The 15,913-nt window shown below is 48.5% G+C and overlaps 1 protein-coding gene across 6 annotated transcripts in view; it reads left to right on the top strand.

Annotated features, from left to right (window-relative positions):
- The window catches only part of LOC309614068 (serum basic protease inhibitor-like), a 52,845-nt gene that overhangs the window by 23,787 nt on the left and 13,145 nt on the right, over nt 1-15,913 (top strand). For 3 of the 6 annotated variants that reach the window (XR_014235986.1, XR_014235987.1, XM_082361850.1), the window contains exons 1-2: nt 9,292-11,180; nt 11,270-15,047. Coding sequence is in view for 2 of the 6 variants with exons in the window: in XM_082361850.1 (XP_082217976.1) it covers nt 14,954-15,047 (94 nt within the window). In the remaining 4 variants the exon portion in view is untranslated. Of the gene's footprint in view, nt 1-9,291; nt 11,181-11,269; nt 15,048-15,913 lie in introns of those variants that run through there. The other 3 variants (XR_014235984.1, XR_014235985.1, XM_082361849.1) reach the window with 3 other exon arrangements.

Raw genomic sequence — 15,913 nt, 5'->3', positions numbered from 1 at the left:
AAGAGAATGTTAGAAAGGACTTACAGGATGTGGGCTTGTGTTAGGTGATTTTAGGGAGGGTTTCAGCAAGCTGGCTTTGCTCTGGTTGGATGCTGTCAGGAAGTGGGGAAGTTCTATGACTATCTTAACTGTAAGAAAGGACAACTAGATAAAGTTTAGAGCTATGTTTGGTGAAGAAGCAGCAGTCATTCATATTAGGCAGGATGGGGGATGCTTGGTCATTTTGGTGGCCTGTATAATATAGCTCATTTTGTCTGTGTTCAAACATGATTACAGGGTGTCCACTTTTTGTCTTAATCCATCATGGACACAGAATGACTTTGTCTGCTGTTAATGTCCTGCGAAATATTTATGTTCAGCAAGGGAACATAAGACCGACTGTGGTGCCAGGTCAGCTCTTGGAAGCCAGAGGTTGCTTTCTCTTTCTTTATCAACCTCATAGCATTATGGTGAGAATTAAAAGGATATGAGGGACTTCCCTGGCGGCCCAGTGGTTAGGACTCCACGCTTCCACTGCAGGGGACACAGGTTCGATCCCTGGTTGGGGAACTAAGATGCCGCAAGCTGAGCGGTGCACCCAAAAAATAAATTAAAATTGTAAATAAATAAATAAAAATAAATAAAAGGATATGATATTCATAAAATGCTTTGCACAAGTGCCTGGCAGAGTAACCCCTCAATGAATGACAGTTCTGAAAACAGTACTAGTAATACTATTAATGATAAGTTATTTAATTATTATTAATAATTATTAATTTATAACAGTTTAATGGGAAAGAACTTGATACTAATTAGAGGACATTGGCTTCAGCCGCTCTGGATGATGCTGTGTGATCTTGGAAAAGTCCCTTCATCTCTCTGAGCCAAAGGTTCTTTCTTCGCAAAATAAGAAAGAAAAATTCTTCTCCCTTAAGAAATTCACAGCTTGTCATGTACCACAATGTTCGTTGCAGCTCTATTTACAATAGCCAGGACCTGGAAGCAACCTAAATGTCCATCGACAGATGAATGGATAAAGAAGATGTGGCACATATATACAATGGAATATTACTCAGCCATAAAAAGAAATGAAATGGAGGTATTTGTAATGAGGTGGATGGAGTTAGAGTCTGTCATACAGAGTGAAGTAAGTCAGAAAGAGAAAAACAAATACAGTATGCTAACACATATATACGGAATCTAAGGAAAAAAAAAAAAAAAAGGCCATGAAGAACCTAGTGGCAAGACGGGAATAAAGACACAGACCTACTAGAGAATGGACTTGAGGATATGGGGAGGGGGTGGGGTGAGATGTGACAGGGTAAGAGAGTGTCATGGACATATATACACTACCAAATGTAAAATAGATAGCTAGTGGGAAGCAGCCGCATAGCACAGGGAGATCAGCTCGGTGCTTTGTGACCACCTAGAGGGGTGGGATGGGGAGGGTGGGAGGGAGGGAGATGCAAGAGGGAAGAGAAATGGGAACATATTGTATATGTATAACTGATTCACTTTGTTATAAAGCAGAAGCTAACACACTATTGTAAGGCAATTATACTTCAATAAAGATGTTTAAAAAAAAAAAAAAAAAAAAAAGAAATTCACAGCTTGTTTCTTTGTGAGGACTACATTGATTATGGCGCTGAAGTGCTTTGAACACACCACAGACCAAAGCACTTGCCTAAAAGCACGTAGGATTTTAGTTTCCTTGCCTGCTGACTGCTTTTTAAATGTGCCGTCCACTGCATTAAAGCAAGGAGTATATAGCATTGTGTTTGTAGTGTCACCTTTCATAAACCCCCCTCAGGAAGTCCCTCAGTGCCCAAGGAGTATCACAGTCGGCTTCCTAAAAAGGTCCCTTTCTTCTTCCAAGGTAACCTAAAGCCCTCTTGCTGCAGAGGTAGATCTCAGCCAGGTCCAGTCCCTTGCCCACCCCACGCCCTTTATTTGACCCTCTGGTCTCTCAAAACTGAAGGCGGGAAGCGGGGGCTTCTGCTGCTTCTCTTTGGGATCAAGTAACCTGTTCCTCAGACATTAGGAACAATTCTTTAAGGAAGGCGCTGCCTGCCCCCTGGTGGCAGCATGAGGAAATGCGACCTTCGCTGGAAGTTGCACATACCACCTCTACTGTGATGTGGCAAAATTGAACTCCTAGGTTTTGGTTTTTAAAAGTGTGCCTGTGGGGAATTCCCTGGCGGTCCAGTGGTTAGGATTCTGCACTTCCAATGCAGGGGGCGTGGGTTCAATCCCTGGTCGAGGAACTAAGATTCCTGCAAGCTGCAGCGTAACCAACAAATAAATAAAAAATAAGTGTGTGTGTCCCCGCGTCTGTGTGTGCCTTAGTTAATATAAACAATTAATATCTTTACGAAGCATCTGTAATACACAGGACAGACCCAATCTCTGCTCTCATGAGTTCAGTTTACTAGAAATCGTGTGAGATATTTAACAAGTGATTAATGAGAAATGCAATGTCCCTTAGTGAGAAGAAAGCACTGGGGTGTGATGGGAGAGTTAGCAGGGGACTTGGCTAAGTGTGGAGGTGGTGGGAGTTGGGATGGGAGGAATCCTCCGGAGGACTTGGAGCAGAGGAATATCGAGATCTGATTTACTTTTTAAAAGGCCGCCGTCCAACAGGAAAAAGTGTAACACACCAAGAATGGAGGAGGTCAGTCGGAGATGGAGATCTGAGATTATTCACCTAATGGAAAATGGTATAAGAGGAGTGGATGATGTAATCAGGGAGTGTGCAGAATAACAATAATAGGGAGAATGCAGCTCTGCTCTTGCCTCCCCATGTGACCCTGGAGGTGGGTCCATTTACAAGGGAGGCTGGTGCCTGGTACTATGTAATAATGCAGATGAATAACAACCACGGTAAAAATCTGGTTTACAAGGATGCTCCTATCTAAGACGATTTGTGAAGCATTCCACATTAATTCTTGGGGTACTGGCTGTGCGTGCACTTTGCCCCTGCCTGTCCTGTGTTGTGCTGCCTGGACTTGGGATGCCAATTCAGACTCCGTTTTCTCCTCTATAAAGTGGGCATGATGAAATCTACCCTGCCCACCTCTCATGACGATATGGAGGATGAGATTAGATAAACCCTGGGAAGGGATGTTGAAGAGAGAAAGAGGGAGGTTCTTTCTTTCCTTCATTTCTCTTTTTTTCTTTCTTTCAACTACTTTACATCATGGATTATATGTTTCTTTTAACTCTGTGTTTTGGCATATGCTCTTTATTTACTCATTATCAGATTTCATTGGAATCATTTGTCAGTTTCCTAGAATTTCATGTTTGATTCTTACTTTGTTTACCCTTAAAGTGCTAAATATTTATTATTGATCTCCATCCTAAGAGCACATAGATAGCCTTATACTGACAGATTTCTCACGTATATATTTAATGGCTATTTTTAGGAGAGAATTTGTTGCCACACACAACACCGAGCTTTCTTTCTTAGGAAGGAAGAAAGAGGAAAGGCCATTGGGTAGATACCTGGGAGAGTCTGCTACAGTTTCTCTCCCTGTGGAGAGCAGGCAGAGAAACCATAACGCCTGACTTTCCCAGGCAAAGACAAAATATTTTCAGGCACCCTGAACTGCTGGGAGTGCAGGCACAAAGTGTCTTTGGTCCAGAACCTGAGCTGCCAGAGCATGAAGGTAGATGACATCCTCGGAGCCACTGGGATGAAGCAGGGCCAGGTAAACAGAGCTCAGAGTATCTACAGGGCATTTTGACAACAGCTGTTGATCACGAGTTAGCACCGTCTTGATGCTTTGAAAAAAATTGTCCCCTAATCCGTGTGGAATTTATGAGGGTAGAAGTAATTTTTTAAATTTATTTATATTTTTATTTATGGCTGCGTTGGGTCTTCATTGCTGCGCGCCGGGTTTCTCTAGTTGCAGCCAGTGGGGGTACTCTTCGTTGCAGTGCGTGGGCTTCTCATTGCAGTGGCTTCTCTTGTTGCGGAGCACAGGCTCTAGGCACGCGAGCTTCAGTAGTTGTGGCTCACAGGCTCTAGAGCGCAGGCTCAGTAGTTGTGGCGCACGGACTTAGTTGCTCCACAGCATGTGGGATCTTCCCGGACCACGGCTCGAACCCATGTTCCCTGCATTGGCAGGCGGATTCTTAACCACTGCGCCACCAGAGAGGGTAGAAGCATTATTTCATGTTATTGATGAAGAAACTAAAGCTTAGAAGGGTAAAATAACTTTGCCAAGGTCACTGAGCTAGGAAATGATAGAGCTGGGATTAACTTCTTTTCCAAGGTCACATAACCAATAATGGCAGGAGTTGGGATTTGAACTCAAGACTCTCTGACTTTAAAGACTGACCTCTAAAAGTGGTTTGAGAGCAATGCCATCACAGACTCTGTAGATTCACAAGAGGGGACTCAAGTTGCATCACATATGGATGCTCTCCTTTTCATAGTTTTTTGCACTGAGAGGATGTAGAAAATTTTTTTCTGTGAAGACTTTGCATTTATGCCATAGGACCTTACCTGTGAGTTAGAGGAGGATGAGGGCTGGGAAAAGGTCACTGGATTTGGAAATGAGGAATCTGATGGTGACCCTGGTAAAGGCATCAAATCTCCCTGGTTGTGAGCAACAGAAACTGAGTCTGGCTACTGGAAGCAGAGAAGGAATTGGTTAGAACGGTGTGGGGATGCAATGGGCATCCATTCACTCTTCCTGATTGTACCGTTAAGTGAGATCCTGTTGGAGTCTTTTGCTTGTAACCAATAGCGCTGATTTAGTTTACCTCTCAGAACTGAAGGTAGTGCTAAAAAGAACCCAGCTTGGAAAGTATGGTAAACAAGGCAGAACCAAGGTCTTCTCAGGACACCTCTGAAGGAGCTCCATGCATTTTCAGGTTTCGTCACTCACTGCTCAAGATTAAAATTCCAAGGAGAGCATCTGATTGGCCACCCCTGGTCTGGGAGTAAGTCAGGAACTCTGATTGATGAGCCCCTCAACCCCTCTTGTTCTGGGTGGAGGAAGAGTCATCCCCCAAATCAAAAATCAGGCTACTATTATCAGTAAAAGGGCAAATGGATGCTAGGTGACAAAACAGCAGGATAGCCCTTACACTCAGAGAGAGAGAGGTTTCCATGGAGAGAAGGGAGTTTGAATGGGTCCAAATTCCAAGTGAACAAAGCCCTATTGTATGTAAAAAGACACTGTGTTTGTTCCTGAGACTTTCTCAAATCTTCAATGTTCCGTTGATTACGGTCACCTTAGAGTGGGCATGTCTGCAGCTGACTCATATCACCTCCCATTACAAAACTTTCCTTCTTTCCTTTCTATTTCCTCTCCTCCTTTTCTTCATGATAAACATGATTTTACACTTAGGAAATCATGTTCAAAATTTTTGATGCATCATCTATGTTAATCTCAGATAGATGTGTGTGTGTATAACATTTAAATAACTGGGACCACATGACTTGCTTTGGCCAGGTCTTCACTCTGCTTTTCTGCCTTGTTTCCTCCAGTGAGTCACTCTGCCTAGCTGAACTTCAGTTTCTTCATCTGTAAAAATGGGAAAAATAATACCTAATGCATAAGATTGTTAAATAATAACAATTACCTTTTATTGAACACTTACTGTGAGCCCACGCCAGAGGTCACAATTTTAAACACCTTCCAAGTCAGATGAGCAATGAGGATGGAAGTACTTGGAGCGGGAGTGGGGGCGGGAGAGACAATAGGTTATGGTGGGGATTATGGAAACTGGAGAGATCGCTCCTCTTTATAACAAGAGAGCAGCTCTACTTAGCGTAGTTCATGGTTTTCAAAGTGTGGTCCCTTGAGCGGCACCATTAGCATCCCTGGAAACCCGTAAACGCAGATTCTCACGTTTCGCCCCAGTCCTACTGAATAAAAGCTCTGGGGGTGGGATTCTCGAAATCTGTGTTTTAGCAAGCCCTCTAAGTGATTTGATGCTGGCTGAGACTTGAGACCCACTTCTCTAGTTGAACTTTGCCATGGGAGTTTGCATGACTGTGTTACCAAATTGTTTACTTTTTCCAACAGACGCTAGAAATTTACTTTTATGTGAAATCCCCCAATCTTAAATCTTGGCAAGTATTTCAAAATTTTTAAATGTACTGTGTGGGCTAACATTACAATATTTTAGCCTGATTTCCAACCTCTGGTTTATGCTCTTCCCTTTAATCCTCAAAATAAGCTTACAAAACTGTTATCAGGGTACCACTTTTAAGGAAGAAGATGTAGGTCTGAAAAGCGAGGTGTTGCTCCAGGTCACATACATAGACAGGAAGCAGTCAACCCCTGATCCGGATCTGAATGTATTTGGTTTTAAAGGCTCTGTCTTCTTTATTTTTTATGCAGAAGCAAAAATATATGAATGTACCTAGCACAGAGCCTAGCATCACACAAAGCTAACAGGCTTTTGCTTGCCTCCGGCCACTGACCTAATAAACTTTCTTCTCCAACCTTCAGCCCTACCCTATCCTTCTGACTCAGACTAATCCACATTCCTGTGAGATACAGTCAGTCTGCAGGGGGGCCCAAGAGGGATGGGGAGGGTTAAGGCCAAGCAGTTTCCTGGTTTGGGGAGCTGGCTAGGTGCCAGAAAAAGGCTGTGGAGAGCAGTGCCTGAGGCTGAAGGTCCAGTAGGCAGCTGGGTCCACAGGCTAAGACCATTTGCTCATCAAAGTGTCCTCTGCTGCCCTAGACTGAGTTCCAGGAGCCGCCCTGGGCTGCACCCCTACCTGGCTCCTGCGTCATGGCTGTTGACTGTTCCCTGTGCCCAGAGTAAACAGCCCTGGCCCCTCCCAACCAGGACCTGTCTCCAGCCCCCAGGCTGAACATGGGAACTGGGGAGGCATTCTCAGCCTCTTTCCGCTGGGACCCATCTGTGGGGACAGTGGCTGGATGTACGTCTGTCACCAAGTCCGACTCACCTGTCATCCCAATGGTCACTGCCCCCGACCCCTTGTACCCTCCATCAGCAAAGACCTCCTGGGGCTTAAGGACCTCAGATTTTGGATCAAGAAGGATGTTTGAAGGTTCTTCTTGCTGGGTAACTGTGTTTTGGCCTTTACCAGCTTGCATTTTAAAGCTTGGTGTATACTTATCAGTCTCCTTATTAACAGGAGACACCAGTTTTCAAGTACTCACAGCCATTGAGCTACGACACGTTATGCGCCAGAGCTGGGGTTCCTGTGTCAGTCAGTGTGTATCTAGCCCTGAAGGAGGGTACAGCTGTTCCATTCAGGAACACGCCATTTGTGTTCTCATGGGATTTTTATATTATCATCATCTTTGGAGATGACAACATGGCAGCTCAGAACAGGGAAGTGATTCATTCAAGGTCCCTCAGCTGGCAGATGGTGGAGGTGGGTGGGAGTCAAACCCAGATCCCGTCACCCAAAGCCAGTGCCGAAGGCTCCTTTAATGACTTGCTCTATACCAACTGTGTGCCCTAGATGTGTCACGAAGAACGTACATTTATGATGGAATGGAAAAAATAAGGGCTTGGAGGGATGGAGACTTGGGATCCAACCTTGTCTCTACAGCTTCTCATGGGACCTTGGGTGGGAGGGTACCCCCTCTGCACATCCAGTCCACCTGTCAGGCACAGCTGATGACAACAATATCCGTCTGTTCACAGGTGTCTGGGAAGATCCATGACTCCGTGAGACATTGAACACAGAGCTGCACACAGTGAGCCCTGAGACAGTGCTGGTGTGGAAAAGAGAGGGAGGGAGAAACACACATGAAATGGCTCTAGATGTTAGTAGGTGTTTCACCTTCTTTGGCCTCAGTTTCTTGTGTCCAGTCGGTTCATTCATGAATAATTTTTCCTGCAGCTCCTACTATGTGCTCTGTATCCCTACACAGCAGCTCCACCATGAATCTCTAAAGAGCACTCTGACCTGCTGACCCCGAATCCAACCACTTCATCCTCAGGCTCCTTCCTCCCTGTGGGTCCTGCCCTTTCCCCCTCCTTTACCGGCAGCAGGCATTACCGGGAATGGGAACCCCGGAGTCCTGGATCTAGCCTTCGGCCTCCTGCTGCCCTGCCCACGGGCCCCAGGAGGGAGGTGGGGAAGGAGGAGTGGACAAGGGTCCAGCTGCAGCTGGTCGAGCTGCACTGGCCTGGAAGCAGCTTAGGTTCCTGGTTCCCACTGGGGCCAGAGTGACACCTGATCCTGGGGCATTGTGAAATAACAGGAGGTGGCAGCCGGCCCCAGGTGCCTGTTGAGTCCTCTACCCAAGCCGGCTGGGCCCCGCCAACACCTCACGCCTCCAGGCACACGGTTAAATCTCCCCGTCCGGAGGTGCCTCACTCCTGCACCATGCCTGCCTGCCGCTACCTCAGTCAACTCATTGCCACCCTCCTCCCTGGCCTGCTGCCGCCCCTCCGCCTCCTCTGGCCCAGGTGGGTGGGGCGGGGAGAGGCCTGCTGCCAAGAAGGGGCGGGACCAGGAGCCCCAGGAGGGAGCCAGCAGAGGCTTAGCCTCTCTGGGGACAGAGAAGTGAAGATTCCTGGCGTGGAAATGGGGAGACCAATGAAGACTAAGATGTAGGGATCCCTGGTGCCTAAAGGTGGTGACCCTTGGATTTTCAGGTGTGAGGTCCAGTGTGCTGGAGGTGGGGAGACCACTGAAAGCTGAAATCTGGGGAGAGACTCTGTGCTGAGGCTGGAGACACAGTGGTAGGAGGGGAACTCTGCCCAAGTTCCAAAGCTCAGCTGTTCGGTGCGGGTATCCGTGCGGGGGTCCCCCAGGGACTGAGGGCTCTGAAGCCAAGGGTTAGGTCACTCCAGCCCTCCCAAGTGTTGGGGACCCCTGCCTAGAGGTGGGGCTCTCTGAAGGCCCTAGGGGGCGCCAGGGCCAGAGACTGAGATTTCCGGGGAGAAATTGAGATTTCTCAATTCCTCCCGGGAGACTGAGATTTGGGGCCGTCAGACAGGAGGCGGGCATCCTCTGAGAGCGGGACTGAGTCCCCCACTGCCCGTCCGCCTCCCAGGCACAGGAGCAGAGAAATCAGGCGTGTGCCCCTCGCTGGAGGTGGACCTGAATTGCACGCAGGAGTGCCTCTCGGATGGGGAATGCGCGGACAATCTCAAGTGCTGCCGGGCCGGCTGCGCCACCGTCTGCCAGATGCCCAATGGTAACCCCGGGGGACCCACGCAGGGCGGGGGCTGGAGTGTGACTGCAGCTCCCGGTTCAGGAGCAGGGGCGCTCCCGACCCAGGAGTCCCTGGCCAGGTCAAGGCGGATGGACCCAGATCCGCCCGGGGCTCTCCCTCCCACAGCCTGGAGACAAAGGCGTCGCTGAAGCTCAGCAGGGGTAAAGAGAGACATCCCCACTCCAGGCTGGATTCAGTGCTCTAGAGGAGGACCCACTTCCAGGACACACTGCGGGGACATTGTTCTCAGAGGTCAGGGGACCTCCCCAGCCAGCTGGAGCTGCAGGGCCGTCCTGGTGAGAGAGCTGGATCCCAAAGCCTGGGGAGCGCATCCTTAACAGCATTCTTCCCCTGGGGTCTCCCCCAGCCCTGGGGGTAAGACTTGGGGCGCCTGGCCTGGCAAGACTCCCTGGAGTCCTCTGTCCAGATGAAAATAGACTTTACAGATTTAAGAGAGCATCTTAAAGATGTGGAGTGAACATCTGAGAGTGAAACGTTGTTGCCCAAAGTCACGCCGCCACCCCTGGCTGCACAGGAGTCCAAGCAAGGAGGTTCAGCTTCTGCCTGAGCGGTTCGAAGAAAGCAGGACCCCTCCCCGAGCACCCCTCCCACTGCTTCATCTTTAAAGCACTCTCTTCCACTCTAAGGATTGAATGAGAGAAAGTATGTGAAGCTTGGCTGTCATGAAAAGTACCTGCTAGAGCTCAAGACTGTCCAGCAGGCCATGGGAGCTCCCATCGGAGCAGGAAGGGGCCTTAGACAGCGTGGAATTCAAGCTTCTATTTTTCGGAGGGAAAAACTGAGGACTAGAAGCTGGCATATGAGTGGGGGTCCCAAGGTATTATGATTACTGTTCTTTATCCAAATACAGCCCCTGTGATGTTCCCGCCTTGTGATTTCTCTGAAGATCCCCGCAGGGGCCGGGAAAGTTTGTAATCAGAGACCTCAGTCACTCATGAGCAGGGAGGTGGGAGGTGGAGGGAGGACAGGCCCCTCGGGGGCTCCTGGGTCTGGGGGCCTCTAACCTGGACCACAGGGAGGAGGACCAGGAGAGGAGGACACTGGGAGAGAAAGACACACAGTTGAGAGAGGAGGGGGGAGAAAAGAGGAGTCTCTGCCGTTACGGGGGGTCTCTGCTGCTCCCTGGTCTCAGATGGACAGACTGAGGCAGGAAGAGGGGCAGGACCAGAGGGCCTCCTGAGCTAGAATCCCAGTTGTGCCATCTGCTGGTTATGGGTCCTGAGCAAGCCGCTTCACCTCTCTGAGCCTCTGCTTTCTCGCTGGCAAAATGGAATGAGAATCCCAGATGTTGTAGGGTCGACATGAGGCTAAATGAAATCATACATGTGAAATGTCTCAGGAGAGAGTAGACCCTCCACACACAGTGGCTTGTTCTGTGAGTACCCCGCTCCCGATGCCCTTCTGTCCGGGGGCAGCTCGGTATTGGGAGTTCCTGCCCTTCTCAAGGGAAAGGGTGACTTTGTGCCAGGAAGGCAGCCCCTCCCGTCCCCTGCAGCTCATCACCCAGCTCTGTGCCCCTTTGACATGTGGCTGGGCTTGCTCCTGGGGCTTCTGGACATTGAGCCAGCTCCCTTCTCCTTGACCCTGGAAGTGGAGCACAGGGTGTGTGTGTGTGTGTGTGTGTGTGTGTGTGTTAGTGGAAGAATGCTTGTCTGTGTGTGGATGAGTGATTGGGGTGGGGGCTTGGTGCTACATGGCTGTCACTGGGAGTGAATTTATGGGAGTGAGTGAAGGGACTGTGGGTGTGTAAGCCCTCACACCAGCACTGCACTTTACCACTTACAAAGCAGCAGAGTGCATGGCGCACAGATGCTGAAGCCGGATTCCTGGGTTCAACTCCTGTCTCTACCTTGTGTGTCTTTAGGCAAATTACTTACTCTCTTAATGCCTTGGTTTCCTCATCTGTTACATAAGGAAATATTAACAATTCCTCTCCTTTTCTTTTAGGATTACTGTGAGAATTAGATGAGTTAATATACATCAAATGCTATATGCCTGGCACAAAGAAGAGGCTAAGTAAGTGTTAACTGTCGTAATTATTACAACAAAGGACTGACTGTGCAGGGAGAAGGAATAGATGTCTGTTGCCTCCACTGCTTCCTCAGCAGCCCCAGGACGTGGGCAGCACGGATCTCGTGTGGCACCTGAAGACACGGGGCTCTGGGACATTTCTGGCCCCAGGTCACAGCGTTAGGAAAAGGCAGAGCTGGGACTCAAACTGAGGTCCAATAATCTCAAAACTGCTGGTGGAGAGAGCAGAGGGGAGAGATTTGCAGGCAATCTTCTTGCTCCCCTGAAATCCACTCAAGTAGGCAGCTCTTCTGTTTGTGAAACCAGGTGAAGGGTGGTGGGAGGTCATCCCCTGAAGCGTTCATCTCCCTGCTTCCCCTCTGCCCACACCCCTTACTCCTTTTTCTACCCAGAAAAGCAGGTTTCTTGCTCCAAGCTGGACATCGCCTGCCCCCAGCTCAGCCTCTGACTGAACCACTGCCAGGTAAACAGCACGTGTCTGGCCAGTTGAGATGCTGCCACAATGTTTGTGGGAAGGTGTCCTGTGTCACGCCTGTCTTCTGAGGTTGCTGGGGGTGGGGGGAAGCACACTGATACCCAGATGTGATGACACCTGCAGGAGGTTGAAAAGGAGAACCTGAACTAACACACTGCTGTTTATGTATCTATCCATTGATTTACTTTCATCCGCTCAACGGCTATTCACTGAGTCTCTATCACTTGCCATGCACTGCTCTGGGTGTTAAGATGCTCTGAGTGAACAAATGAGACAAAAAATTCTCTCTAGGGGGTTTATGCACTACTGGACAATAAACAAAATAAATAACCAAGTATATTCTGTGGATGTTAGAGGGAGATCAGGGTCCTGAAGAAAACAGAAAGGGCATAAGGAGTACTAAGGTGGAGGAAGGGGGCAGGGAACGGTGTTGTAGTTTCTACCTGGGACCACGAGTGAGGGCACCACCGAGAAGGCAGCTTATGAACAGAGAGTCATGCAAATGCCAGAGGGAGACATGAGGCCACCAGGGGAGAGTGTTACAGCCAAAGGGGGCAGCAGGTGCAAAAGGGAGCATCTCTGGTAAGTTTCAGGAAAAGCCAGAAGGCTGGCTTTCTTTTCCCAGAATAATTGTGGCCGTGTCCACTGAATTCTGCCACGGCGTGTTGCTATGAAATGGCCTAAATATTTTTCTCCTTTAGAGGTTACTTCTTTGTACCGGAATGCCTAAAAGCCTCTTTGCTTATCCTTGAGTTTCAGTAACTGAACAAGGATATTCTGATATCATTCTGCATCATTTTTTCTTTTTTTTACTGGAACATGGAATGTTTTTTCAATCTACAGATTTTTTTAGGGAAGTTTTCTTATATTACGTCTTGAAATAAATTTTCTGTTCCAGTCGTTGAGTTTTCTATTTGAGACATCAATTATGTTAGATTATCTTCACTTGTCATCCAGTAGTTGTTAAAGGCATGTCTACAGGAGAAATTTAATTTCCAGCTTTGCCTTTTGCTATCTGTGTGATCTCAGACAAGTTATTTAACTTCTGTGGATATAGTTTCTATTTGGAGATAACAATGGAAACTATCTGTGTTTGGAATCCCGAAGACCACACTCAGGTTTAATTCATAAAAAGACTCACAGGACACTAAGGTGTAATACTTAGGTTTACAGGAAATTGATACAGAGTCAAATCAACAAAGGGGAAAAATGCACGGGGTGAAGCTGGAAGGACCCAGGCACAAGCTTCCAAATGTCTCCTCCCTGTCCAGTCACAAAGAATCTGCTTGCTTCCCTCAGCCCAATGCGACCGAGCGGTTGCCAACCAGGGAAGCTCGCTCCTGCCTGGGAGTCAGGTTTTTACTGTGGTCAGTCACATGGGCGTATGCTGCCAGCACGGCTGACCTCAGTTAGGGAAGCCCCAGACCCCAGAAGGAAAGCAGGCATTTCCCTTGTTTAAAATGATTAAAGAAGACAATTTAGGTGATACTGTCTATTTAGCACTTCATGAAGTGGGAAGTCTCCATCCCCATGGGTCCAGAGAACTACAGAGCATTTACAAGGACCCAGAGTTAGGTTTTGGTTTGCTGACATGGCACCCCAGGCCGGAGTGGCTCATCTTGAATCTAGATATTTATTTCAACACAGGCCTGAGGTCAGATCCAGACATTCCTACTGGGAGTTGGGTGTCACATTGATGATCATAAGAGGAACCCTGAATCTTTGAGTATTTAGCACCCAGGGGCACAGAGCTGAGCATTCTCTATTCACTAGTCTCAAATGCGTTCACAGCATCCCAAAGAAATGGAGTTGATTTTATAAACAATCCCATTTTACAGATGAGGGCACCAAGGCCCAGGAACACTAAGTAATTTGCCAAACCCAGGTCCTCCTACTGTTGTTGGGGAGGAAACCTTTCCATGCTTCCCTTCTAGGTTCCTTGGCTGGTTTGGTAAGACAAACTAGACATAAGACAGATGAAAAGGAGAAAAACAAATTTCATACATACGGCATCCCCAAAGACCTGGGACCCAAAGATGGTCAGGCATTTGAGGCTTATATGCCATCCTGAGTGAAGGAGAAGGAAGTGAGGATTGAGGCTCCAAGGGGAGGAAGATAAATTCCAGGAAGATGAGAAAAGCAGATATCTGATTAACAAATATTTGCCATGCTGGGCAGGTAGATAAGTGTTACTGATAATAAAAGTTATCTGGGATTAGCTCTCTTCCTGATACAGGCCCTCTATCTAAATCCTTTAGGCAGTTAAGCGAATAGTAATCGTCTCTTCCTGAGTCTTTTGGGCCTTGAATGTCTTCAGCTCAAAATAACCAACACACCATGTGGTATATTTTGAGGGGGAGCACGTAATCTGTTCCCGCTCATGGTGAAACATGCAGTTATAATGTCATGGGGTCCGACATCCCAGGTAAGTCTGTCTCCAGCATAAGATAGGAATCGAGGTTTTCCTCTCCCAAGGGTGTTTGCCACTGGTTTGAGAGTCCTGGCACTTCACTCACGTCCAGACCCGAGGGTCTCAGTGGTAACTGGGCGGGGGCAACATGGTCGTTCCGAGCCTACAAACTTGTGCACACAGCGTGGTGTGGTGCCAGCACGTGGAAATCTAATCTATCGCTTCATCCTCAGGGGATGGGGAGAGACTCACGTTTGTTTCTGCAGAAGGAGTCCAGTGACTTGTACTTCTCATAGGCTACCAGTGTGTGATCATTCCAAAGAATTAAGATAAAGACAGAGCATTAGGAAGAGGCGCAGATCAGTGGGAGAGAATGTGGGGCTTTCTGAGATTCAGCTCTTCCCGATCTTGGCTCCTCTGCTACTTCCCAAGGTGCATAGGAAAGGCAGCTTTTCTCTGTGCCTGCTATCCTTCTCCACCCCGGTGAGTCTCCTCCAGGCTTGCTTTCAAAGCGTGGTTCTGAGGACCATTTTACAGAAGAGGAAATGTGTTGGGGACACACCTGTAACGGTGAGCCTGTTAGGAATGCAGCTTCTCAGGCCTCACCCAGACCTGGGGGATCAGAATGTGTATTTACTTCCACAGGCCCACAAGCAGAGTCAAGTCTGAGAAGCGCTGTTACTGAGCATTTGGCCCCAGCAGGCAGAAGCAGGACCAGGGGAGGTGGGGAGATTACGCAATGTACAGGACTGAGCCCAGCTCCTCCCCTTCCTCACTCCCCTCCTCACTGCCTGTCCCACCCCTCAGCTGGGGTGGGAAAAGCTCTGTCAGCCCCCAGCTTTCCTCAGAAGCCCTTCCTGCGAGGCCACGAACATGAGACGGCTCTGCCTCTCTGCAGCCCTTCTCGTCCTCCTGGGCACCCTGGTGGCCGGCACCCCGGGGGGTGAAACCAGCAACCAGGCCCAAGGTAAGTCCTGACCCACCTCTCCTCTACAGGCTGGGGGGAGGGGGGAATGAGGGGAGTCCGTGGAAGGGGCTGGGGAGCAGGGGTGGGGTGGGTGCTGACAGCCCTCTCTGGATTTCTCCTGGGAAGTTGGGCAGCTTAAACTCCAGGGACATTTCATGACTCTAAAAAAGAAATCATCACGCTTTCAGCTTTAAAACAAATTATCCTGCCTAACTCTACAAGACCGGGGACCCCAGCTCTGAAACTCTCTATTCCTGGTCTCTGCTGCATCCCTGAACCTCACTGTAGTGTAATAAAAAGGTCAATATTTGATCTTTGTCCTGGTTCCAAGCCCAGGCCTCCTGAAACCCTTGGAATTTACTGTCTTTTGTATGGTAATGAAAGTGACCTCAGATAGCTTCAGGATGGGGCTGGACTCCAGAAAATCCCATTTGGTGATTAGAGAGTTAGAACCCTCAACTCCCAGCAATTCTGGGGAAAGGGGAGGGTACTGAGGGAGAGTTCAGTCACCAGTGGCCAATGATTCAATCAAATTGCTTACCTGTTGAAACCTCAATTAAAAAAACCCCTAAACTTTGGGAATCGGAGAGCTTCCAGGGTGGTGAACATTCGAGGTGATGTGAGGGGGGACTGTCCTGAGGGGGCCTGGAGGCTCTGCACCCCTCAACCCCCCTTTGCCCTATGCGTCTCCTCCATTCAACTGTCCCTGAGTTTTATCCTTTCTATCAATAATAACCCAGAACTGTCAGTAAAGGAATTTCCTGAGTTCTGTGAGTCGTTCTAGTACGTTATTGAAAGTTGAAAGTGGGGTCCCAGAGCCCCCAGATTTATAGCCAGTTGGTCAGAAGTATGTGTGACCCAGGGAC

The sequence above is a fragment of the Balaenoptera borealis genome (genome assembly GCF_965194805.1).
Source record: "Balaenoptera borealis genome assembly, chromosome: 16".
Lineage (NCBI taxonomy): Eukaryota > Metazoa > Chordata > Mammalia > Artiodactyla > Balaenopteridae > Balaenoptera > Balaenoptera borealis.
Note: the sequence above shows the minus strand (reverse complement) of the source record. Positions and strands in the feature narration are given on the sequence as shown.